At 40.5% G+C, this 21,071-nt stretch overlaps 1 protein-coding gene across 1 annotated transcript in view; it reads right to left on the reverse strand.

Moving 5' to 3' along the window:
* Nucleotides 1–549: 549 nt before the first annotated feature.
* HACD2 (3-hydroxyacyl-CoA dehydratase 2) overlaps nucleotides 550–21,071 on the reverse strand; it is a 92,276-nt gene continuing 71,754 nt past the window's right edge. Inside the window, exons 5-7 of the mRNA XM_060010775.1 lie at nucleotides 11,066–11,187; nucleotides 8,835–9,013; nucleotides 550–3,962 (exon numbers count right to left, since the gene is read on the reverse strand). Of these exons, the coding sequence (XP_059866758.1) occupies nucleotides 3,880–3,962; nucleotides 8,835–9,013; nucleotides 11,066–11,187 (384 nt within the window). The 3' untranslated portion in view covers nucleotides 550–3,879. The remainder of the gene's footprint in view (nucleotides 3,963–8,834; nucleotides 9,014–11,065; nucleotides 11,188–21,071) is intronic.

The following is a 21,071-nucleotide window of genomic DNA, read 5'->3' on the forward strand; positions in this document are numbered from 1 at the left end:
TGTAGCCTCTACTATTAACTTTACCTCCGCTCTTCAATTTCAGTTGAAATAATTTTCTTTCTTTTCATAAATGAAAGCCTGTCTCCGAAGCAGATTAAACTCTATGTGAGGAGAGAGGTGGTCCTAACCACTGTACTGGTAATGCCTGTGACCAGACAGCGTTCAGAAAGAAAATGTTCCTCTTTGGAACAAAGACCACGGTCCTGGACAACGGTGACAACTCTGAGAAAAACTTGGCAGACTCAGGAGGGGGCATGTCCCTGCTGGAGGCACCCTGAGATCACCCAGAGAAATAACTAGAAAGCGACCGGCACAGGGACGCATCAGCACTTTCATTATGAGGTGAGGAAATCTAGGGTCTAGTACTAGCAGGTCAGAAGTGGCTGAGCCGAGTACCCTTCTCAGTGTCTTTCTGCCCACTTGTTACTGTGGACGTCAGTGTGTAAAGTAGTGCCCAGGATTGCTCTGTATTTGGAGTTGTTTTCAGGAGGAGGTACTCAACCACTTGACCAAGTACTGGTTTTATTATAAGATGAACATTGCTGGGCAACAGTATTTCCCCTCTCCACTTACATTAGAAAAGTTAGATTAAAACACACACACACACACATTGTAAGAAAAGGGCCCTCAATCTTTTACTGGTTAATTTTTTATTTTTCTTGGTCCCCTATATGAGGAATCTGTCTTGTCCTTCTGCAGCCAGGTTGGAGACTGGCTTGGTAAGCTTGAAGACTGACTGGTAGGAAGAATGACTTTTTGGAAACCTCTTAATATAATCTGTTTATTTTTCCTGTAAGTGTAGAACCATTAGTGAATAGCAGAAATAGATTTTAAAACTGTAAAGAAAGAGCTGGAATCCGTTAACAGAACTGTAACTCTTCCGTAATCCTACAACACCATTCTCAGGCCAATTCAGTGTGAAAAATCACTAGACTCACTGGTCAGTATTTCAAATCCAGGCAGAGCACACACCAGTTTATTTTGAAATGCAACACAGATCAGTATTTTATGAATACAACTTATTACTACATTATCAGGTAAAAACAGCTTCCAAATGCATGCATAGAAAGTTAAGCATAGTCTTTGAACTCCTTATTTCTAAATATACAAAAAATACATTTAAATTATATAATTTTAGTGAATCAAAGACTTATAAAATTACAGTTTTGGTTTTCCCAACATAGAAAAAATATAAAAATGACTATATATAAGGTTGTATAATTTTTTACCCAAATTTCAAAGGAGCATTATGTACGGATATTGTCTTATAACGTTTTATCTGAAACTCAGAATTGAAAATAATTTGCAGGTTGTACCACATCAATGCCAACCTTTTATTATAAATGAATAACCAGAAACATGAGTGAAGTGAGGGCACAATCTCTTCACATGCCTTAACGCTACATTGTCTAAACCCTTCCTGTCAGAAGTTTGCTCCAGAGGAACGTTTTCATCAGGAAGGATGTGCTTTATTCCATGACTAACTCTCCACGGTGCCTTTGATGATAGTCAGTACGTGTTAAATGAATGAACCCAACCTTAGCAAATAGAACACAGCAAGATGCGGATTAGCAGCTCGTGTCTACAAAGCACTACTGCGTACCTCAAAGAATTTTCTGCCAGAAGGTGGTACCCGAAGTGGGGGATCTGAAACACCCAATCAGGTGGGGGGCTGGGCAGTTGATGCCTTTGACTGTGCCCTGAAATGAAAACGGTAAGTCTGACAAAATACCCACCAAAACACCACCTTCCTCATTCACACTTTATAAGAAGATGTGACATCTGGTGGGGTTAGATGTTCTCAATTCATAAGAGAACACCACCACTTCCAAAGAGAAATGAATTCATGTTAGAGATAAAGAAACCAGTTACTGAGAGAGGTGACTGAAGGACACGGTGGTGGCATGGCTTACTTATCTTCAACGAGCATTTCAAATGTTGATGGACAAAAATGCACACTGGGGTTGAGACCCTTTTTGAGAAGGGAGTTGTTCGCTGCGTTCTTGTTGCCAAAGTTCAATTTGATGCATAACCACTATTTGTGACAGGCTGTTTTTCATAGTGACAGATTATAATAGAGAGGCCCGAATAAAACCCCCAAGCCAGCAATCCTGGAAAACCTACATTTCTCATCCCATCTTCTACAACTATTCCAAAAACAAATGAAAAAAATCTTACTCAAATTAATAATAAGGCTAATATAACCCAAATTGATTCTATTTTATAGTAGAAATACATTTTTGGAAAAATAAAAAGAAAAAGCATGAAAAATAATCTTTCCCACATATTTTGTTTATCAAATACAAGAATAGATTCTAATCTCAACACGCCCAAGTTAAGAGTGCTAACTTTAAGAAGCAGAATTTTAATGTTTAATTCAAAAATAATTTATTACACATCTACCTGCATCAAATTATAGGCTGCATATTTTCTTCTCATTTTCATCTTAATTTTCAAGCTTCTATGAAAATAAGCATTTAAAAATTAGTTTTCCATTACGACACTTCTAATATTAGCAATTATATTTTAATTGATAATCAGTCAGTAAGCTAGACTTTTACAGATCAACCAATTAAAAAAAACGGGGGTGAAGTTTGCACAAAGAACACTCTGTGTTTAAAATCTAATGCACATCTAAACTTGGGCTTTACATTTTTATCCAACCCTTTCCTGAAGAGCCTTAAATGCACAGTTTAGCAATGAAAGTATGGCGACATCATGTTAATTAGACAATGTCCATATGTCCAAAGTATTTCTTGGCTGATCCAAAATGTGGGGACAATACTACTTTTAGCTCATGACTGCCCAACTGGAACATTTCACTGCCTCTGGACTTACAACTTGGTGGGAATTACACAGGACCATAATTAGGAAGAGTATCCAAACAGAAGAGATGAATGAAAATGTGAAGGTAAAATAATAAGGGCATATGAACCCATTCCTGACTGTTCTTCCAGACTCCATTTTTAGAGTAACGCCTTCCGTGTGCTTTCGTTAATGGATTCTTTACTCCTGTGCGACTAGACTGGCGTCAGGTCCCTAAGTAAGAATTGCTCTTGGCAAACACCTTGCTCAAGGGTGTTCTGAGAATGGTACTGTGAAAGGTACTTGTCGCTGACTAGTGACTGAGCTTTCCCTTTCTGAGAACTGTCATTCTGTTAAAATATGATTGAGGCTGAGCCCCAGATAAAGTAGCTTCTCTACAATATACACATACTTATTAAATTCAGGCACACTTCGTAGTGGCAGGCAGTAATGACTCGACTGAAAACAAACAAAAGGGTTCTAGCTGTTTTCTGATTATAGGCACTACTCCAAAGTTTCACAGACATATATACATTGTATAAGTCATTCACTAGATAGGGGGGAAGGTCCCAGCCATAACTTCAGAGCATTCCAGAGGACAAATGGCTTCCAGCATGCAGTCAAGCACTTTGAGAGGGAATGCTAAACACACTGCAGACTGAAACATAGCTGCTGCAAGCTGGGCACTGAGCGGGCACAACTTCATTACTCAGACTGTAACGCTCAAGTATTTAGTATTACAGATCTTTATTTATCAGACACATGAAGGAAACAGGAGGATAAAAAACGCCAAACCCCTTTCCAGCGCCATCATAAGTACTGGGAACTTCTGGTGGAAAGAACATGCTGAGATGGACCAGCAAGGATGTTTTATGTAACAGCTTTTGTTTTGTTTTTTATAAAATCCCAGGCCCACGTGACACTGGATTTTGGTTTTTGTTTTGTTTTGGTTTTTTTTAGTATTTTAAAAAAAGTTCTTACTTATTTTCTATGAAACGTACTGGAAACAGAAAAAGTCTGCAGCATCTTTTGTCATTGGAAAGTTTGTTTCTGGGGGTGTGCAGGAAGCAGGAATTATTCAAATTTCTTGTGTTCTTCAGTATGAGAAAGGACCTTTCTTCTCTGGTGTATCATGTGGAAGTATAACTGGGGAAAAACTGGAAAGAAAAGAAAGAATTCATTAAGGAGACGATTTAAAATCACATGTTCTATGTAAAGCACACGGACTTGAGGTCCTCTCTGACTCTCTGACCACTTTCTCTTTCAGCAACTAAGGAAGGTAACAAAGTGGGCTTGGAGAGAGAGGAAAAACACAGAGGGACTGACTTTCCCGCTTTAGCCGAGGGGGAAGGGTAGTGTGGACTGGAATGACAGACACTACTGACATTACCATTACCAATCAAGATGCCACAGAGCCGCCAAATAATACTCTTTACACTCTCTCATATTATCTTCACATTTAGTCTCTGATTCCCCAACAACTAGGGGAAGAATTCTAGTGATGGAGTTATTATTCCTGTTCACAGAGGAGGAACTCAAGCCCCAGAGAGGGTGGGCGCGTGCCTGGGGTCTCACAGCAAATCACTGACAGAGTCAGGACCAGGCTCGGGGCTCCTGACTCTTAGTCTCGGCCTCTCTGTTACTGCACTGTCATCAGGGAGGATCTCCTGAAAGTACTTCCAGAGAAAGGCTGTTCTTTGAGTGGGAAGACTGAAGAGGGGGAGGAACGCTGTGACATTTGATCTGAACACCACTGAGCGAGGTCTGGATGAGGAAAAAGTCCACATGAAAAGCAAGCCCTCAGGCACCGGAGGTTCTGTTCTTGGTCATTTAATAGATTACTTTAAAAAGGACTGGTTCTCAAATGAATAGGGTGGTCCTGCCTCCCTAGGGAGTCTTTAGAAATGCGGGTGGGGGGCGAGTATTGAAGGGGGTAGATTACTGGCATTCAGCGCAAGGGGCCAGGAATGCCAAAATCCACAAAGTATGACAGTCCCCCGTGACTAAGAACTGTGCCATCCCAAATGCTTATAGTGTCCCTGCTGGGAAATGCCAGTTTAAACTACCTGACCTTCACAAGGTTACTGTAAACTGGGGGTTCAAAAACCATGTGAAAAACTCCAGTGAGATGGTCTTGGATGTACACTATCCCTCCTTCCCTTCCCAACCGCTCCAATCTCTATTTTTTAGACAGTAACCTGTGTTTTGGGGGAGGTAATTTCTACTACTGCCAACTCTCCTCTCACAGTTTCTTCCTTTTTAAATGGATTCCAAGTTGGCCAAATGTCAAATGATCCTCCCAAAGTACTCCAAGACATCAGTGGGTGTGTGCACACAGATCTGACAAACTGCAGAGGAGGCCCCAGTGCCGAACTGGGCTGCCATCCACTCCACTCACTATTTGCAGGCAGGAAGTTATTCACAGAAAAGACCCAGCTTGTGCATAAAATTCAACAGTGAGAGAACTATTTTGGTATGAAAGCCAGAAAATTTGACAAGCTCTATAATCTAAAAACTGGAAGTAAAGATATAATTAAACCATAAGGAATGCTAATTGTAATCATTTGAAAATGTGTGGCCAGTCACATTTCTACAGACCTACTTTAGTAAAGGGAAACTTTGAGGCAAAGTACACCAAGGACTTTTCCACTGGCTGCATTTGTTATTACGCCACTCATAAGGTGGCTGTAGCCCCACAGGCTCTGAGGGAGGACGACGATCCAGAAGCCATTCATTAGGCCCTTAGTGGCAGCAAGACGGCCAAGTACACCTTCTTCATCCCCCAGGCAAGGGCCTCCTGGCTACAGAGTGTCAGGGGTCGGAACTGGAGAGCCGATATGGCCCTTTCATTTTTTTACATCTTCCAGAGGTTTCTCAGTGCCCAAGAGAAAGGAATGTGTGGGGGAGGCCAGGAGAATGGGGGTACTTGGGTTGGAAATTCTCTACTGCTCTGAGAGTGACTCCCTGGTGACCAGAACTTGGGTGACACTGTCTCCATCTCAATTACCCACAAGTTCACACTGAATCCAACTACAGTGGCTGAAACAATTCCAGATGCATGGCTACTGCTTTTAACTACACTGAAAATCTCCACCTGCCAACGGGCCATTTAGAAGTCTACCCTCTGCTCTTACAGCTCAGGACATGGAGGGTGGAGATGGCGGCTGTGCACGTTATGTGTGTCTGGCTTGGTGTGTCGGAGTCGGGGTAGGGAGCTGTGCGTGTCACTGGACCCACCTTCCTGTAAGGAAATGGGCTCTCTTAAGACTTGAAGGCTGAGAGCAACTGGAAATGCTCTGCTTGGGGCAAGTCTCTTCTGCTGCTCTAAAAATCAGAGGTGCGGTTATGGTTACTGACAACGTGGAGAGTGCCCTGCTTCTTGGCGCCCTCACCCTACTCATTGTTTCTCATTTCTCTCAGCCTGTTTTTTAAGGCTATAGCTAACTTTCTACAGCCTTTTTAAGGCTATAGCTAACACCCCTATAGCTAACTTTCACCAATTTGCACAAGGATGGGGGGAGGTGATGTAAACAGGACTTAGATGTCTACTGAGTCCTGTGGATACTGTACATACTCATACTGCATCTGCAGCAGAGGAGGAAAAGAGCATCTTGCAAGGGACTCCAAAGCACCTCGATATGAGAAAACTCCCATGGCTGCGGCTCATGGGCCACACACAATATGGGCTATGTGTGCACCAACGCAACAGCAGGTCAGGACCATAATGAAGAGGTGCTGCTTTATGTAAGATATGTATATCATTAACTCCCCATTAAAGAGGGTTAAAAGAAACGTAAGTTGTAGAAAGGAAACCAAATTTGGTAAAGAAAGCTGCATTATCAACAGCAACCTCTCCTAACTCTGCATTTTCTTCTCATAAATACCAAGTTTTGGAAAGTTGGAAATGTGCAGCTGGCTGGAATGAACTGTACAAACTGGTCTCAGTATTAACAACCTAAACAACTGAAAACATTCAGGGCCATTGGCTCAGGCCAGAAGCATAGTGAGTGCCAGCAGACACAAATATGGTCTGCATGACCATCCTGACCGGGGTGGGGAGTTAGGGATTTGGAGGGAACCTTTTAATCCCTGTCCTTGTTCTACAAGAGTTAAACTGCCTTAGAAATGAAAGAATACATCTTTTAACCAAGCCAAGTTCCCTTATCAAAAAGAGGCTGAGAATGGAAGAAGGGGGAAGGACTGAGGTAAAAGCAGACGTCTGTTGAGAGGAGAGCGCTGCCCTACTCCCTGTAAGACAGCTGGCTCTAAGGTCTGTGTTTTCTCTTTTCAGGCCAAGAAGGACAATCCCAGAGAACTGGGCTTGTTTTCCTTCAGGAATCTTACCATCCTATCCTCCTGTGCTTGACCAGGCCCCTTCGCTACGCTGAGAGGTCAGCAGGCAGAAGCAAAAGGCTGGGCAGCACTGCTTGCCCACCAGAGCACAAAGAAGACTCCGAGGTGCAGACAGACACGGGCTGCCCCGGAGAACTGCTCCTGGAACAGAGCCCCTCCTCCTCTTCCACAGACAGAAAACCTTGCAGCAACTCTGAGGTAGGGGCCCCAGATTTCTGACAATGACGCAGCACCTTGTTATTGGGTTGATTTCATGATATTCTCCTTGCCCCTCTCCCAGTCACCCAATACAGCATCTATCGCCATTCAAAGACCTATGTTGAATTTAAATAAATCCTGTGGTGCTTGCTGGGATATGTGTTAGCCTGGGTGTGGCAAAGCTGCAATTAGGAACTGTTGCTCTAGAGACTGGAAATGAAACTCTAGGGGAACAAAATTAGAAAGGTGAAAAGCTCTAAGTTAATTTTTATTACTTAAATTTTTACACTCTTCCATATTTATCTTTTGTTTGAAAATCAGCTACCTTTTACATTGGAAGAGAGATGGCCTTTAGCCACCATGGTTCTAGCACCAGAGAGGAGGACTTGATCATTAATAAGAGTAGAAAATGAGTCATGTAGCAGAACTGCATCCAAGAACTTCCCCAAGATAAACGTTCACATGAAATCGGGGTGGGTTTTTTTCCTCACAACGCATGAAATGCAATTTTCCACAGGGGACACAAACATGTCACCTATGACTGTTAGGATGATTCACTCAATTGATGCTGTGGGCTGAAGAAAAATCCAACCCTCCAGTCTGAATTCAACCTGAGGTTTAGCGGAGAACGTAGCATCTCTCTCACAGACTAAAATAAGATTCAGAGTCACAATGCCTATGGAAGTAGCTAAATGAGAAGAAACATTAACTTTACGTGTCCTTGGGTAAAACAAGATCCTTTTGGATATGTGGAAATCAATCATAGGATTGCAACTGAACATCAGAATTTGAGAAAAGGAGTAAACAACTCTTCCTCAGCAAACGTGACTCATTTCAGAGAAGCCTCAAACATGGCTTTTTCTCTCTGTTCATGTGCTGATAGACATGTTTGATTATCCATATATTTAAACCTTCGGAATTATTAAAATAATTGGAAACCATCCTGAAGATAACACTATGTCCTATTCAGATGACTCTGTTTATTTCCAAACAAGAAAGTAAGAAATATAGAAAAAATAAATTAATCTATTTTTATTTTATTTGTTTCTAGTTAACTATCAATTCCTTAAAAGTGAAGTAACTGTCTATTTTGATACGGTAAAAATGTAAAAATCTCTTTACAGTGTTTTTCAAATACCACAACAAGCAGTTCTCAAGAGACAGAAAAACTCAAGGTAAGGTCTTTAATGGCTTTCCACTCAGTACTCTCCTCCAATAGACAGTTAACCTATCCTGGAATTCACTGTTTAAAACACACACTGAGAAGGACTGCATTTTGGCAGCTGTATTGAGAAGGGTTCATCTTTATTCAATTACTACCAGAGAAAATTCCCTCTGACAGTCGGCATTCAACAAAAACCAAAGCGTTCCCAATAAATTAGATTTACGGTGTAAAAACAACCAAAGGCATTTCACTCTAGTTATTCTTGAGCCAATTTCTGAAACATAAATAAATATATGCATAAACATCTACTTACTTGGAATGTAGGAGATCATTATCAGAATTAGGAACGCGTAATAGTCAAAAGAGAAATTGTATTTGTTAGGTAAACTGATGGAGTATAGGCCAGACTGTCTGACAAAGGGCAAAGCGGCATATATTGTGAGCAATTCTCCTGACACTCCCATTGGGTACAGCACAATGAAAAGCGTGTACCTAAAACAAAACAAAACATTCATTACTGAGGTTCGAAGCCAGCTTTAGTAGAAAGATGCACCCCCACCAACACTGATTACTTGGTAGAAAGCTATCGTTTATATATTTCCCTGTTTACCCACTGCTTAAATTCAGGTTTTACAAGCCAGTTTTTGAAAAGGGCCAAAGCAAGTATGCTTCTGAATGTTCTAAAAAAATGTGTTTGGTCAGCCTCAAAATTTGGCCTAAATAAACAACTCTTCAAAACAACTCCCTAAAATAATTGAGATGATGCCAAATATTGGTGAAGTAGGGGCACTGAGTCATGGTTTATACTGAAGGGTCCTGCCTCGTGGGGTGGGGGTGAGTTTGGGGGGGAAGGTGTCGGAGCATGGTGTCTAGGAATCCCTACAATCTACACCAAAATCTGGTCTGTGGACTGAAAAAAACAGCACATCCAACGTGTGTATACTGCTACAACTTTTCAAATGTCTGTACGTGCTACTGTGAAAAATAAAATATATCCTAATTTTAAAAGACATTAAAAATTTTTATGATAAGCCTTTAGTCATTACATAATTTTCCAGTCAAAAAAACTACAATTACTATCACATGGGTGACTCCACACAATTTTTTTCACTTTAAAAAAAGGAGTTCCTCAGGTTTCAAAAACAATTCAGAGAGGTTCATCCTATGGAACTAACGGGAAGCCATTCTGAGGTGTAAGTATTGCTAAAGAAATCACCAGCTCAGATTCTAAAAAGCCTTTGGCTGTTTGTGGCTGACAATAAATACTGGGCTCTCAGTGTCCAGGTACAGGAATCGTGCTGAGAAATCTGTGACAAAAGAAAGACATGTTCTCCATTGCTACCTTCAGCCACGCTGAGGAGGATGGTGGAAAAGGAAGACTCTTCCATGGGCCACAGAAGACAATGGACAAAAGAATCTTTCTCTAATTGTAAAATCAGGGTTTGGTCAATAAACTTTCCCTATAACCAGGATAGACAGCTTTCACAAGTCTGCCCAGCTAGGTTAGAAACTGCTATATTTTTCCCATTTTCTAATACAAATGTTTATTGAAAAAAAAGAAAAGAAAAAGGAGAAGTTCACATGCTTGAAATGTTGGAGACATTTGGTTTATGTCTCTGTTTAATCACTAGACTCATAAATTGTCTAGGAACCATCGTTGCGGAGCACAGGCTCCGGACGCGCAGGCTCAGCGGCCATGGCTCACGGGTGCAGCCGCTCCGCGGCATGTGGGATCCTCCTGGACCAGGGCACGAACCCGTGTCCCCTGCATCAGCAGGTGGACTCTCAGCCACTGCGCCACCAGGGAAGCCCCCCAAGGACAATTTTGATCCTTTGGCTTTGTCACTCCTTCCTGTAGTCATTTCTAACTCAGAAAACTGCTCACAACTGTGTCACACATTAGTTCAGATAATTAGATGAACTATCAGCCTTTTACACAATTCATAACAAATATTACTGCTAAAAATATTCAAAGCAAACTAAACTGATATTATGCTAAAACTGCCATGTAACATTTGTTATTAATTAAAAAGTAATTTAAGAGTTATCTTGTTGGCAAAATTGAGACAAGAATTGGACTTGGTCCATCAAAATGGCAGAAGCTCGTCAGTAAAATTTTCTATGGACAAAAAATGGATGGTAATATCAAATCTCTTTTGAATAATTTAACTGAAAAGAATTGATCCCAAGGAAATAAGTAGAGATAAAAAATTTTAAAGTGTTTCTACTAATCAAAGTTATGTACAGTCACGTATTCTGATGAAATCTACAGACCAGATTTCTACCTAACCCGTCTCACACAATTTCGTATTTATTTACTTATTTATTTATTGGCCACGCCGCGCAGGTTGCAGGATCCTAGTTCCCCGATCAGCGATCAAACCCAGGCCCACAGCAGTGAAAGTACCAAGTCCTAACCACTGAACCACCAGGGAATTCTCACAATTTTATTTTTAGAAATAAAAAATAGTATCTAGGCAATAAAGGAAAAATACAGTGATAGATCACTTCAAAAGTTAGTCTTCATTCCCTGTACTTCTTTACCTGGCCCATTTGATGAGGTACGGCAGATGGTTTAATAGACTGAATGTATAAAAGGAGTAACGGATAATTTCTGTGATTGTCCAGGCAATAACAAACAGGAGGACACTGTCTTCACTCTGTACCTGTAGGAAAAGGAAGACAAAAGCAAAAGCAAACACATAAAACATCTTAACAAAGAAGCACTCACCATGTGGGGAGCCGAGTCCCTCACCCCCCTTACAGAGCTGGTGGGTGGAAGAAGTCGACACAGCCCTGGTCTTCATTCTCAATGGCCATAGCACAGCACAGAAAGAGCTTACCACATAAAGGAACACATGCATGCCTATGACAACAATTGTGTAGAGCCAAGTGAGAAGGAACGCGGCTTACTGATGAGTAAGAGAGACAGGGAGGGGAAACTGTATGAGCTGTAGCCCACAGGGAGAAACACACACGATGAGTGAGTTTCTGCATGTTCGTTTGCTGACCTGATGTGGAGAATGTGAACTGGCGTTAGTAGGAGCCAAGAATGGTTAGGTAAGATGGCAGAAGGGTGAATTGGTGGAAACCTTGGGTTCCATTAACAAGAATTTTAATTTGATTTGCATGACAACTTGGAATCCAAGGAAGTTTCAAAGAAGGGCAATATAATGATTAAAACACAACTGAAGCTAATTCCCTGGGCAGGATGAATTCACGTGAGGGAGGCTGGAGACCAGCTATGAGGCAGGGCCCATTTATTCTCCCCCACTGGTGACTTCTGCCCCCCCCCGGATGAGGCCTGGTTTAACTCAAGGATTACAGAAGCTTCCATGCTGATCACAGGAGGTGGCTAAAGCCAGAAGAGCTTTGGAATACTTAGCCTCCTCTGAAGTTGCTTTCATGCTGAAAAAAATATATACTTTTTTTTTTAACTTTTAAAAAAATTAATTAATTAATCAATTTATTTTGGCACGCTGGGTCTTCGCTGTGGTGTGTGGGTTTCTCTAGTTGTGGTGCACGGGCTGTAGAGTGCATGGGCTCAGTAGTTGCGGCATGTGGCATCTTAGTTCCCCGATCAGGGATTGAGCCCTGCATTGGGAGTGTGGAGTCTTAACCACTGGACCACCAGGGAAGTCCCCAAAACAATATACTTTAAACAGAGCTCCTTATGTATGTTTTTTACGGGATGTTCTCACTAGATGCCTTAGACTGCAAATCTTGCATGAAAATTTATTACCGTGGTATTAACTTTCAGCACCCCCTCTTCCCACCTCAGCTAGGTTATGATGATCCTTGGCACTTGGAAACCGATAATAAGAAACAACCTTGCACACCAATTCACTTATATTTTCTTACATCCGAAAAGAGCAGTTAGAGAGTTGAATGTGAATAAGAAATTCCACTGAGGAAATCAAACAAATTTCAATTACAAGATGGATCGTCTCTGTCTTACTCCTAACATCTAATACAACAAAGGTATGGCATTCTAACCTTAACTTTTGCTTTTCTGCATTTGCAATGTTAATTTAGCACTTACATTCTTCCTCAGAAAGTGTACATGGAGTGATCCACCTACACAATGAAATAAGTAGTCATTTACATACCTATTAACTAAATTGCTCTCACAAAGAATTTCATAAATCCATAGTTACTACCCTCTAAAAATAATAAGAATTTTATACTGTCAAGAGCAAGGGTAGTTTTTGTTTTCCTGGCACTCTTATATTAGCCAAAGTAAAGCAAAAGCTAAACCCCTCTAAAGCTTTCATGTTTCATTTTTCAGTCTGTCCCCAAATCCTTGCTTAAAACCCATCTATACTAAAATATAATTTCAGAGCACACTTTGCTTTTTGATAGACTTTGTAATCCTCCTCATCTTAAGGAGATATGTTTTTACAGCTATGGGCTGAAGCCTTCCTTAAAGACCTTTGGGTTAAACAAGAAGTTCTTCTAATATTTTGCATTGTAATCGTCTTGAAAGCAGGGAGCTTGTTTTATTCATTTTTGATTCCCAAAAGCACTTTGTGATTTTCTCAAGTAGGAGCTCAACAGATATTGGTAAAGCAAAACAATTCAATCATAATCAGTGGCCTGCTTTTTGATACCTGATATTAGTTTCTACGGAGTCTTAGAGGCCTTCAAATAAGGGAAAAGCAAACAAAGAAGCCCCCCCCCCCCCCCCCGCCCGGCCTCCCACTCTGATCCAGCCTGCAGGTTATTTGATTCACTGTCCCAACGCCCCACTAGACTATAAACAAAAGAACTGTAACAAACTCAGACTCAGGATGAATGTGAAAACAGTCTGTTCCCAGAATCCAGCTGTGAAGACCATGTCACAATTTTAAAAAGACTAAGGATGGGGAAAATGATCATTCTGTACAAATGATATCTTCAGATCAATAGGAAGTACAACATGTTATTAGGGAGGGGCTCACATAAAGTCAGAGATCAAGCTTATCTAATTTGCAGATAAGTATCCAATAACACAAAATAGGAGTAGAATGGAATGAGTTAAAACCAGGAAGATCAATGAGCAGGTTTGGGCTAGGTTGACCAAAAATGTCTTGAAGCCATGTTTCAAAGCTGCATGTTCACAATCATGGCACACACGGGGGAATGGACCGGGGGCAGCCTGGCTGGCCAGGAAACCTTCCTTTGCCTGGTGCGGTGAGCTGCGTGTTGGACCCTCCACACCATAGACAGCAGGTTTCAGCCACCTGCTCTACAAAGGGAGAGGAGGCGTGGGGAGTGGGTGGCTTGTGTAATTTAGCCAAGGGAGTTTACAAAGAAATTCAAGCTGGAGAAACAAATGGGTGCAAGAGAAAAACCTTTACAAACAAATAGCATCACCTGTTTGCTTGAAAAGGCTTAGGGAGCATCAGTATATGAAAAGCTGTCATTTTTATTACATTCAAAGAAAAACAGCTGGTGCCACATAAGAAAATCGCTATTGTAGAAACCCTATTCTTCTTAGCATTTTGGAACCTACTGCTTACCACTCTGGTTATTTCAAAGAAATCCCCTGATCATGCTTTCTCTGGTAGGTGTTCTTTCCTCTTCTTGATACCTTTTTCATTTGTGAAGAGAACAGATTTTGGTAAAATCTCGGAGGTGAGAACTAGAGTCTCTTAATGGTAGAACTGTGAACAGTATGTTTATCTCAGTCTCCTCTGGTTGCCATAATAAAATACCATAGTCTAGGTGGCTCAAACAGCAGAAATGTATTTTCTCGCAGTTTTAGAAGTCCGAGCTCAGGGTGCTAGCATGTTTGCTTCCTTGTGAGGAACGTGAGAGAGAGAGGGAAGTTCTCTCTAAAAATATGTAAAAGGTATCATGTGCAAGGATATTAGTGCCTTAGAGGCATGAATCTCATCGTGAAGATCCCACCCTCACGACCTCATCTAATCCTAACCACCTATCAAACGCCCCCCCCTCCAAATACCATAACACTGGGGGACTTAGGGTTTCCACGTATGAATTTTGGGGGACACAATTCAGTCCAAAGCGTCGTTTCAGACCAGGTGTTGGCAAACTTTTCCTGAAAAGGGCTAAACAGCAAATATTTTAGGCTCTGTGCCATATGCGGCCTTAGTCAGGTATTCTTTTTTGTTGTTTTTTTACACCCTTTTAAAAATGTAAAAACCATCACAAATTGCAGGCTACATGTAGCCCACAAGTCAACCCTGTTTTAGATTCATTTGACTCCCCCAACTTTCCCTGTCTGTTAACCTCTACAAATATCATTCTTCAGCCTTCCTTTGGCAGACTCTGCGTGTGTGTGTGTGTGTGTGTGTGTGTGTGTGTGTGTGTATGTGTTGTGTTTTGCTGGGGGGTGGGGGAGGCAATATATCTATAACCAATGGACGCTATGGAAAAAGGATGTAGTCTTAAAAGAATACATATAGGCAAGTTTTTCACGTTATGTCACCTTAAAATCTTAGTAATCTCCTTATGTTTGTGATAAAATATATATAACTTAAAATTTACCATTTTAATCATTTTTAAGTGTATATTTCAGTGGCATTAAGTACATTCACCATGCTGTGCAACTATCACCACCATCCATTTCCAAACTTTTTCATCATCCCAAACAAACTCTGTACCCCTTAAATAATCTCTCTCCATTTCTCCCTCCCTCCAGCCCTTGGTAACCACCACTCTACTTTTAGTCTTTAAGGACTTACTCATTTCACAACACTGTAAATCAACTATACTTCAATTAAAAAAAAAAAAGAACTTGCTCATTCTAGGTACCTCAATTAAATGGAATCATGCAATATGTGTCCTTCTGTGTGTGGCTTCTTTCATTTAGCATAACGTTTTCAAGGTTTATCCATGTTGTAGCATGCATCAGAATTTCCCTCCTGTTAAAGGTTGAATATTATATTGTATGTAAATACCACATTTTGTTTACTGATTCAACTACTGACGAACATTTGCATTGCTTCCACCTTCTGGCTATCGGAATAATGCTGCTGTGAACATGGGTGTACAAATATCTATTTGAGTACCTGTTTTCAATTCTTTTGGGTATACCTAGGAGTGGAATTGTTAGATCATATGGTAATTCAATGTTTAGCTTTTTGAGGAACTACCAAACTGTTTTCCACATTGGCTGCACCATTTTACATTCCTACCAACTGTGCAAAAAGATTCCAATTTCTTCACATCTTCACCAACACTTGTTATTTTCCTTTTTTCTTCCTGACAGTAGCATCCTAATGAGTATGAAGTGGCATCTCGTCGTGGTTTTGATATGCATTTCCCTAGTGACTAGAGATGTTGAGCATTTTTTCATGTGCTTGTTGGTCATATGTGTATCTTCTTTTGAGAAATGTCTTTTGCCCATTTTTAATTTGGGGGGGAATAACCTCTTTTTAATAATTATGATCACAATAGCAGTAAAAATAATTATACCTAATAGTTACTGAACTCATACTACCTGCCAAGCACTTTCTAACATATATTACCTCTTCGAACCCCCATTTTACAGATGAGGAAAGTGAGGTTTACAGAAGTTGAATCCAGGTCTTGTCCCAAAACTCTGAACAGTTCTGACTTGTCTTCTTGGGCTTTAGACATACACACACACTCCCCTGTTGCTGTGGGGAGAACATCTCTCTTGCAATTGAGGATGGGGAGGTGAGGGAGAGGCACAGGGATGGCAGGTGTAAGAGATGGCTAGTATGGTTGGAAAATCAGTGACATGTTGTAAATAAGTAAACTGAGCAAATAAATCAATATATTAAAAAATGGACTTCTCACTGTTGGAATAGGTATTTACAAACATGGAAGGGAGACGCTAGAAAGAACACCAAGATGTTGAATTGTAATTGGAGGAATCAGTATGAGCTCATGATTTTATGTGTGCGTGTGCGTGTGTGTGTGTGTGTATACACATATACACATACAGCGATGTAAATACTTTTAGATATACATGTGTATGAGTATATACGCATATAGATGTATTGATACATATATGTATATAGTAGCTTTCTCTACTGAGAGGACCAAGAAGCAATAACATCCCAGTAGTGAGGAGCACCTCAACTACCAGATCTTGGTTCCTAAATATACCATCCTCCACTAAAAGGAACCAGGCTCCTTGGCATAATGGCTGATTCCAGGGCTGGGGCAGGGGAAGTACAAGATGATTCTGGAAATCTTTTTATCAGAAAGTAAGGAAATGCTCAAACAATGATGAAGACAAGTCAAAAGGACAAGAAGAAAGGGTTCCCACTGACCAAATCACAGACAATTTTAGCATCAAAGTAAATAACAGATTACAATCCACTGGATTATACAGGAATTCACAAGTCCAAACTGATATAAATAAAATAAATAAATGAATAAATGAGAGAAAGGGAAAGCTATTCCTTACAGTAGGATGCCAACTAATACATGGAAAAGAAATGACATAAGTAGAGAATCACCATTTGGTAGCCATCACAGAGCTGGCTGATAGAGACCAGGAATCATTCCCGAAAAATACTGATCAATAAAACAGGGAAAATGGTGACTTGAAGGTGGAGAAAGCTGGCAGGCACCAACAGAAGCAGGTGATTGAGGTCAACATCACCAGGGGTGGGTTGGGTATAGTCATGGTGCTGCCACCTCATGTGATACCCTGAGAAGAGCATGGCACCATTTCTCTGGTATTTCTGCCAAGAATGCATGGCTTGAACTGGTTATGAGGGAACACTGGATGGATCTAGGCTGAGGGTCACCCTAGGGAAATTAAGGCCTATACTCTTTAAAACTGTTAAGGACATGAGAGACAGATCAGGACTTCTTAGTCTTAGACTGAGGGGTCTAAAGAGATCTGACAACTCACTGTACATATGGCAACACCCATGTTTCTCCTTTCCCTGTGTATCCTGGTGCTTAGCACAATACCTGGAGCATAGAAGATACTTAGCAAATATGTGCCATCCAGGAAGGGAAAAAAAAGACACTTAGTTTAGACAGTTAGTGAAATGTGAATGAGGCCTGCGGATGGGACCATAGTATTGTATCAGTTTTGGCTTCCAGACTGGAGGGTTGTTATGCAGGTGATGTAGGAGAGTGTATGAAACATGTACTTGGGTGACAGGACGTCATGTACAGCTTGCTCTCAAGGTTCAGAAAAAAACGAATGATAAGGGGTAGATAAATATAGAGGAACAGGTGACAGGAACAGGAACAAATGTAGTAAAATGTCAGTAGTCGGGGAATCTGAATGAAGGAAACATGAGAGTTCTCTGTACTGTTCTAGTTCAAATTTTCGGTAAATTTGAAATTACTTCTAAAGAAATTATTTTAAAATATCACCTGACAGCTAAGCAACCACTTTGGGGACATAATTAGAAGCAAACAATATCATCTGGTTTCTATAAATTGCTTTTGATATGAAGCCGCTAAATCTGCTGGAAGAGGCGGGCTCCATAACCATAAAAGAAGATACAAGAACATTTATAACGAAGACTACCAATAAGAGCACACTTGAGAAGGAACAACAGGTTTAATGCTGATCCTAAATCTGTATCGACATCACTGTTGTCTTACACTGTAAGTACCCCAAGGGCAGGTCCGAAAACTCGCTTTGAAAAGGGGTTAGCTTACTTAAGAAGCAAAATCAGACTTTCAATAAATGCTTTAGATTAGGATAATAATGATGATTAAGATAATGATAACTCCCATTTAGTAGGGCTAATTATTCCTTAAGTATGGTAAAAGTAATTATGTCTAAATTTTCACCAGCTAACTGTGAAACCATTTTAATAAGTATAAAAGAATTCATTCCTATGGGAAGTCAATTATATCTCTCTTCTAAAAGTCAATTATATCTCTGCTTCAGGACATAGAATTCAACACAGTTGTGTAGAAATTTGTCACTATAATTTTGGGAAAAGATTAGGTTACATTATAGCTAATATGTACCTAACATTTATTGAGCACTTACTAAGTGCCAGGCACTGTTCTAAATGCTTTATATGTATTAACATATTGCATCCCCAAGACCACCCCATGAGGAGGAACAACAGGGCCTGTTGAACAGCTCCTCAGGAGCTAAAACAGCTGGGCAGCGGAAGCGTGACATGGTGCCAGCACCCTGTCTTTCCCGCCTTGTCAGTTATCCCACTCTACCGTACTGCTCAGTTCTGCTCCTGAGCAAGCCCTGTAAGGGCAGCACCTGTGATTTCTCCTTCCCATGCTTCCTAGTGCTTAGCACAATACCGGAGCAGAGAAGGTACTGAATCAGTAGTCTGACCCATCTGCAGCCTGGCCTGCATGTTCTCTGCCTTGGTTGAAACAGCCTTGGGTGAGGAGGGCAGCTCCCCAGGGAGGGTGAGGCCACAGGGCTGCTGCCTGGATGGTGACGTCAGCAGAAGGTTTGGGCTGGGGCACTGGACAATTCTGACGACAATTCTGGTCCTTTCCATAACTTTCTGAAGCTTTTTTGAATAAAAATGTAACTCACTTAGTTATCTGCTTAAAAGGAATGTCATCCTTGACAAGAAGTTGAAATGTAATAAATATTGACATGTGGTGGTTTAAAAAAAAAAAGATGTCTGGATTAGCGTCTTTTCACATGGTAATTTCATGTGTAAATTGTCCTTCATGATTTAGTCTTTATTAAAAATCCATGATAGGGTACACGGTAAACAAACCAGAAAATAATATTCCTTTTCTATGGAAAATGCAAGTTATATATTAATATTCTTCCCCTTTAAAGGAGAAAAAAATGTGCATCTACATAGATTTTTCTTAACCTATAATGACAAAGGGAACTGGTTAAAAAATTATTTTCATTACAACACAATAACTAAGGACTAATTTTTGACATGGATGATGGCCTAGTTAAACGTTTTGGCCTACGAAAACAAGTCTTGGTCATGAAATTAACTTTTCTGAACATGCAATGAGAAAAATGTATAAGCATGCGGTAAACAAGCAATGCATGATCAATTCTATATTTATGACAGACATGCAGGTCTGAATGCTAATATGTTCCCATTAGTCCAACTTTAATGCTACTATCTGCTCAGCCCATTTCCTGGGAAACATGAAGGAAGAGTGGCAGGTTCCTACCACTAGCCTCTTCTCCAGTCATTGCAACTCTTGAATTAAACAGACCTCCAGGCTTCCAGGCTGCATATCCTTATCTCTCCCAGCCTCAGCTTCCTCACATGGAAACTGAGGCAATATTTGCCTTTGCATGGTTGACGTGAGGTCAGAAAAACCTATCAAATGCTTAGTAAAATGCCAGCCATTTAATATACAGCAGTTATTACTATTATTCCATGAAAGAAAAATTCAATTCAACAAATCTGTATTAAGTTTCTACTATCTATGCTAGCCACTGCTGGGACCCAGGACAGGTTGGTGGCTGCCTCTTAGGCTTAACTAATTACCAAGATGATATTTTGTTTGTTGTTGTTTTGCTTCCTGTTGGTAAGTGTTAAAGGCATTAGCCTGTACCAACTCTGGGAGGTCTAAGGATCTCACCAGCTGCTAGCCTTTCCCAATGATCTTCCTGAGTTCTGTTTGATTTTCTCACCTCCAAAGAGCACATTATTAACTGAAAAGTTTTCATGCAACTATTTCCTTCAACCAAACTCAAACACGAGGACTGCATCAGAATGGGGTCATAATTAGTCCCACCTTGATCATATATACCCAATACAGTCTGAGTATTCTACGAAGCAACAGTCCTTTAACTACAGCAAGACAGCCCGAGAACAGTATTCCCAGCAGTAGGTTACTGTGGCCGCATAGGGAGAGCTGGGGCATACTCACCCCACTGTCCGCCCCAGACCTCTAAATGTATCATCCTAGAGTGCCTACCCAACACTCTAGAGGGGACAGGATTGATCATTGTCAGAAATGTAACTGACATGGTCAAAAGAACACGAAATTGGCAATATACACTGTGAAATGTCAAGGTTCTTTTGTTCTATGATGGTTTAAGAATTGCAAAAACGTCAGTAAGACAGAAAATAAAAACAAAGGCCCCAATGAAAACAAACAAACAAAGAAAAAAACCCTCAAAGGCTATGAATACCATCCCCTGGAGCATAAATATTAAAACAATGTCCCATGATCCTGGTCCACATATATTTTGAGTTTGTACAGTGCTTTAAAAAATAGTTGAGCCAGTTTTTTAAGTTAGAGATTTCACATTAAAAAAAAAAAATCTGTATTTCTGCTTTTTCTTAAAAGAGCGACTGCATAACACTCGATCGATTTGCCAATCACTAGCTGAGGTGAGCACGGCCTTTCTTCTGAGATGATGTATACCCTCTAGTCATCATATTCTCCTTGAACTTTCCTTTAACACCCACCTGTGGGACAGACATCTGGTGCCAACTGATAAGCTCTGCTACAGATGGCAAACTGCTACACAAATGTAACATGACTATTTGAAAAACTCCAAAGTTTTAAAAACTATTAAGTAGTATATAAAAACTTGGTTAATTTGATTAGTTTTTACACTTAAAGCTCTCAACATACACTTCTTTGAAGCAGTAACCTCAATAAAAGATTCCCTAAACTTGACCTAAAA

The sequence above is a fragment of the Delphinus delphis genome, chromosome 4 (genome assembly GCF_949987515.2).
Source record: "Delphinus delphis chromosome 4, mDelDel1.2, whole genome shotgun sequence".
In the NCBI taxonomy this organism is placed as follows: domain Eukaryota; kingdom Metazoa; phylum Chordata; class Mammalia; order Artiodactyla; family Delphinidae; genus Delphinus; species Delphinus delphis.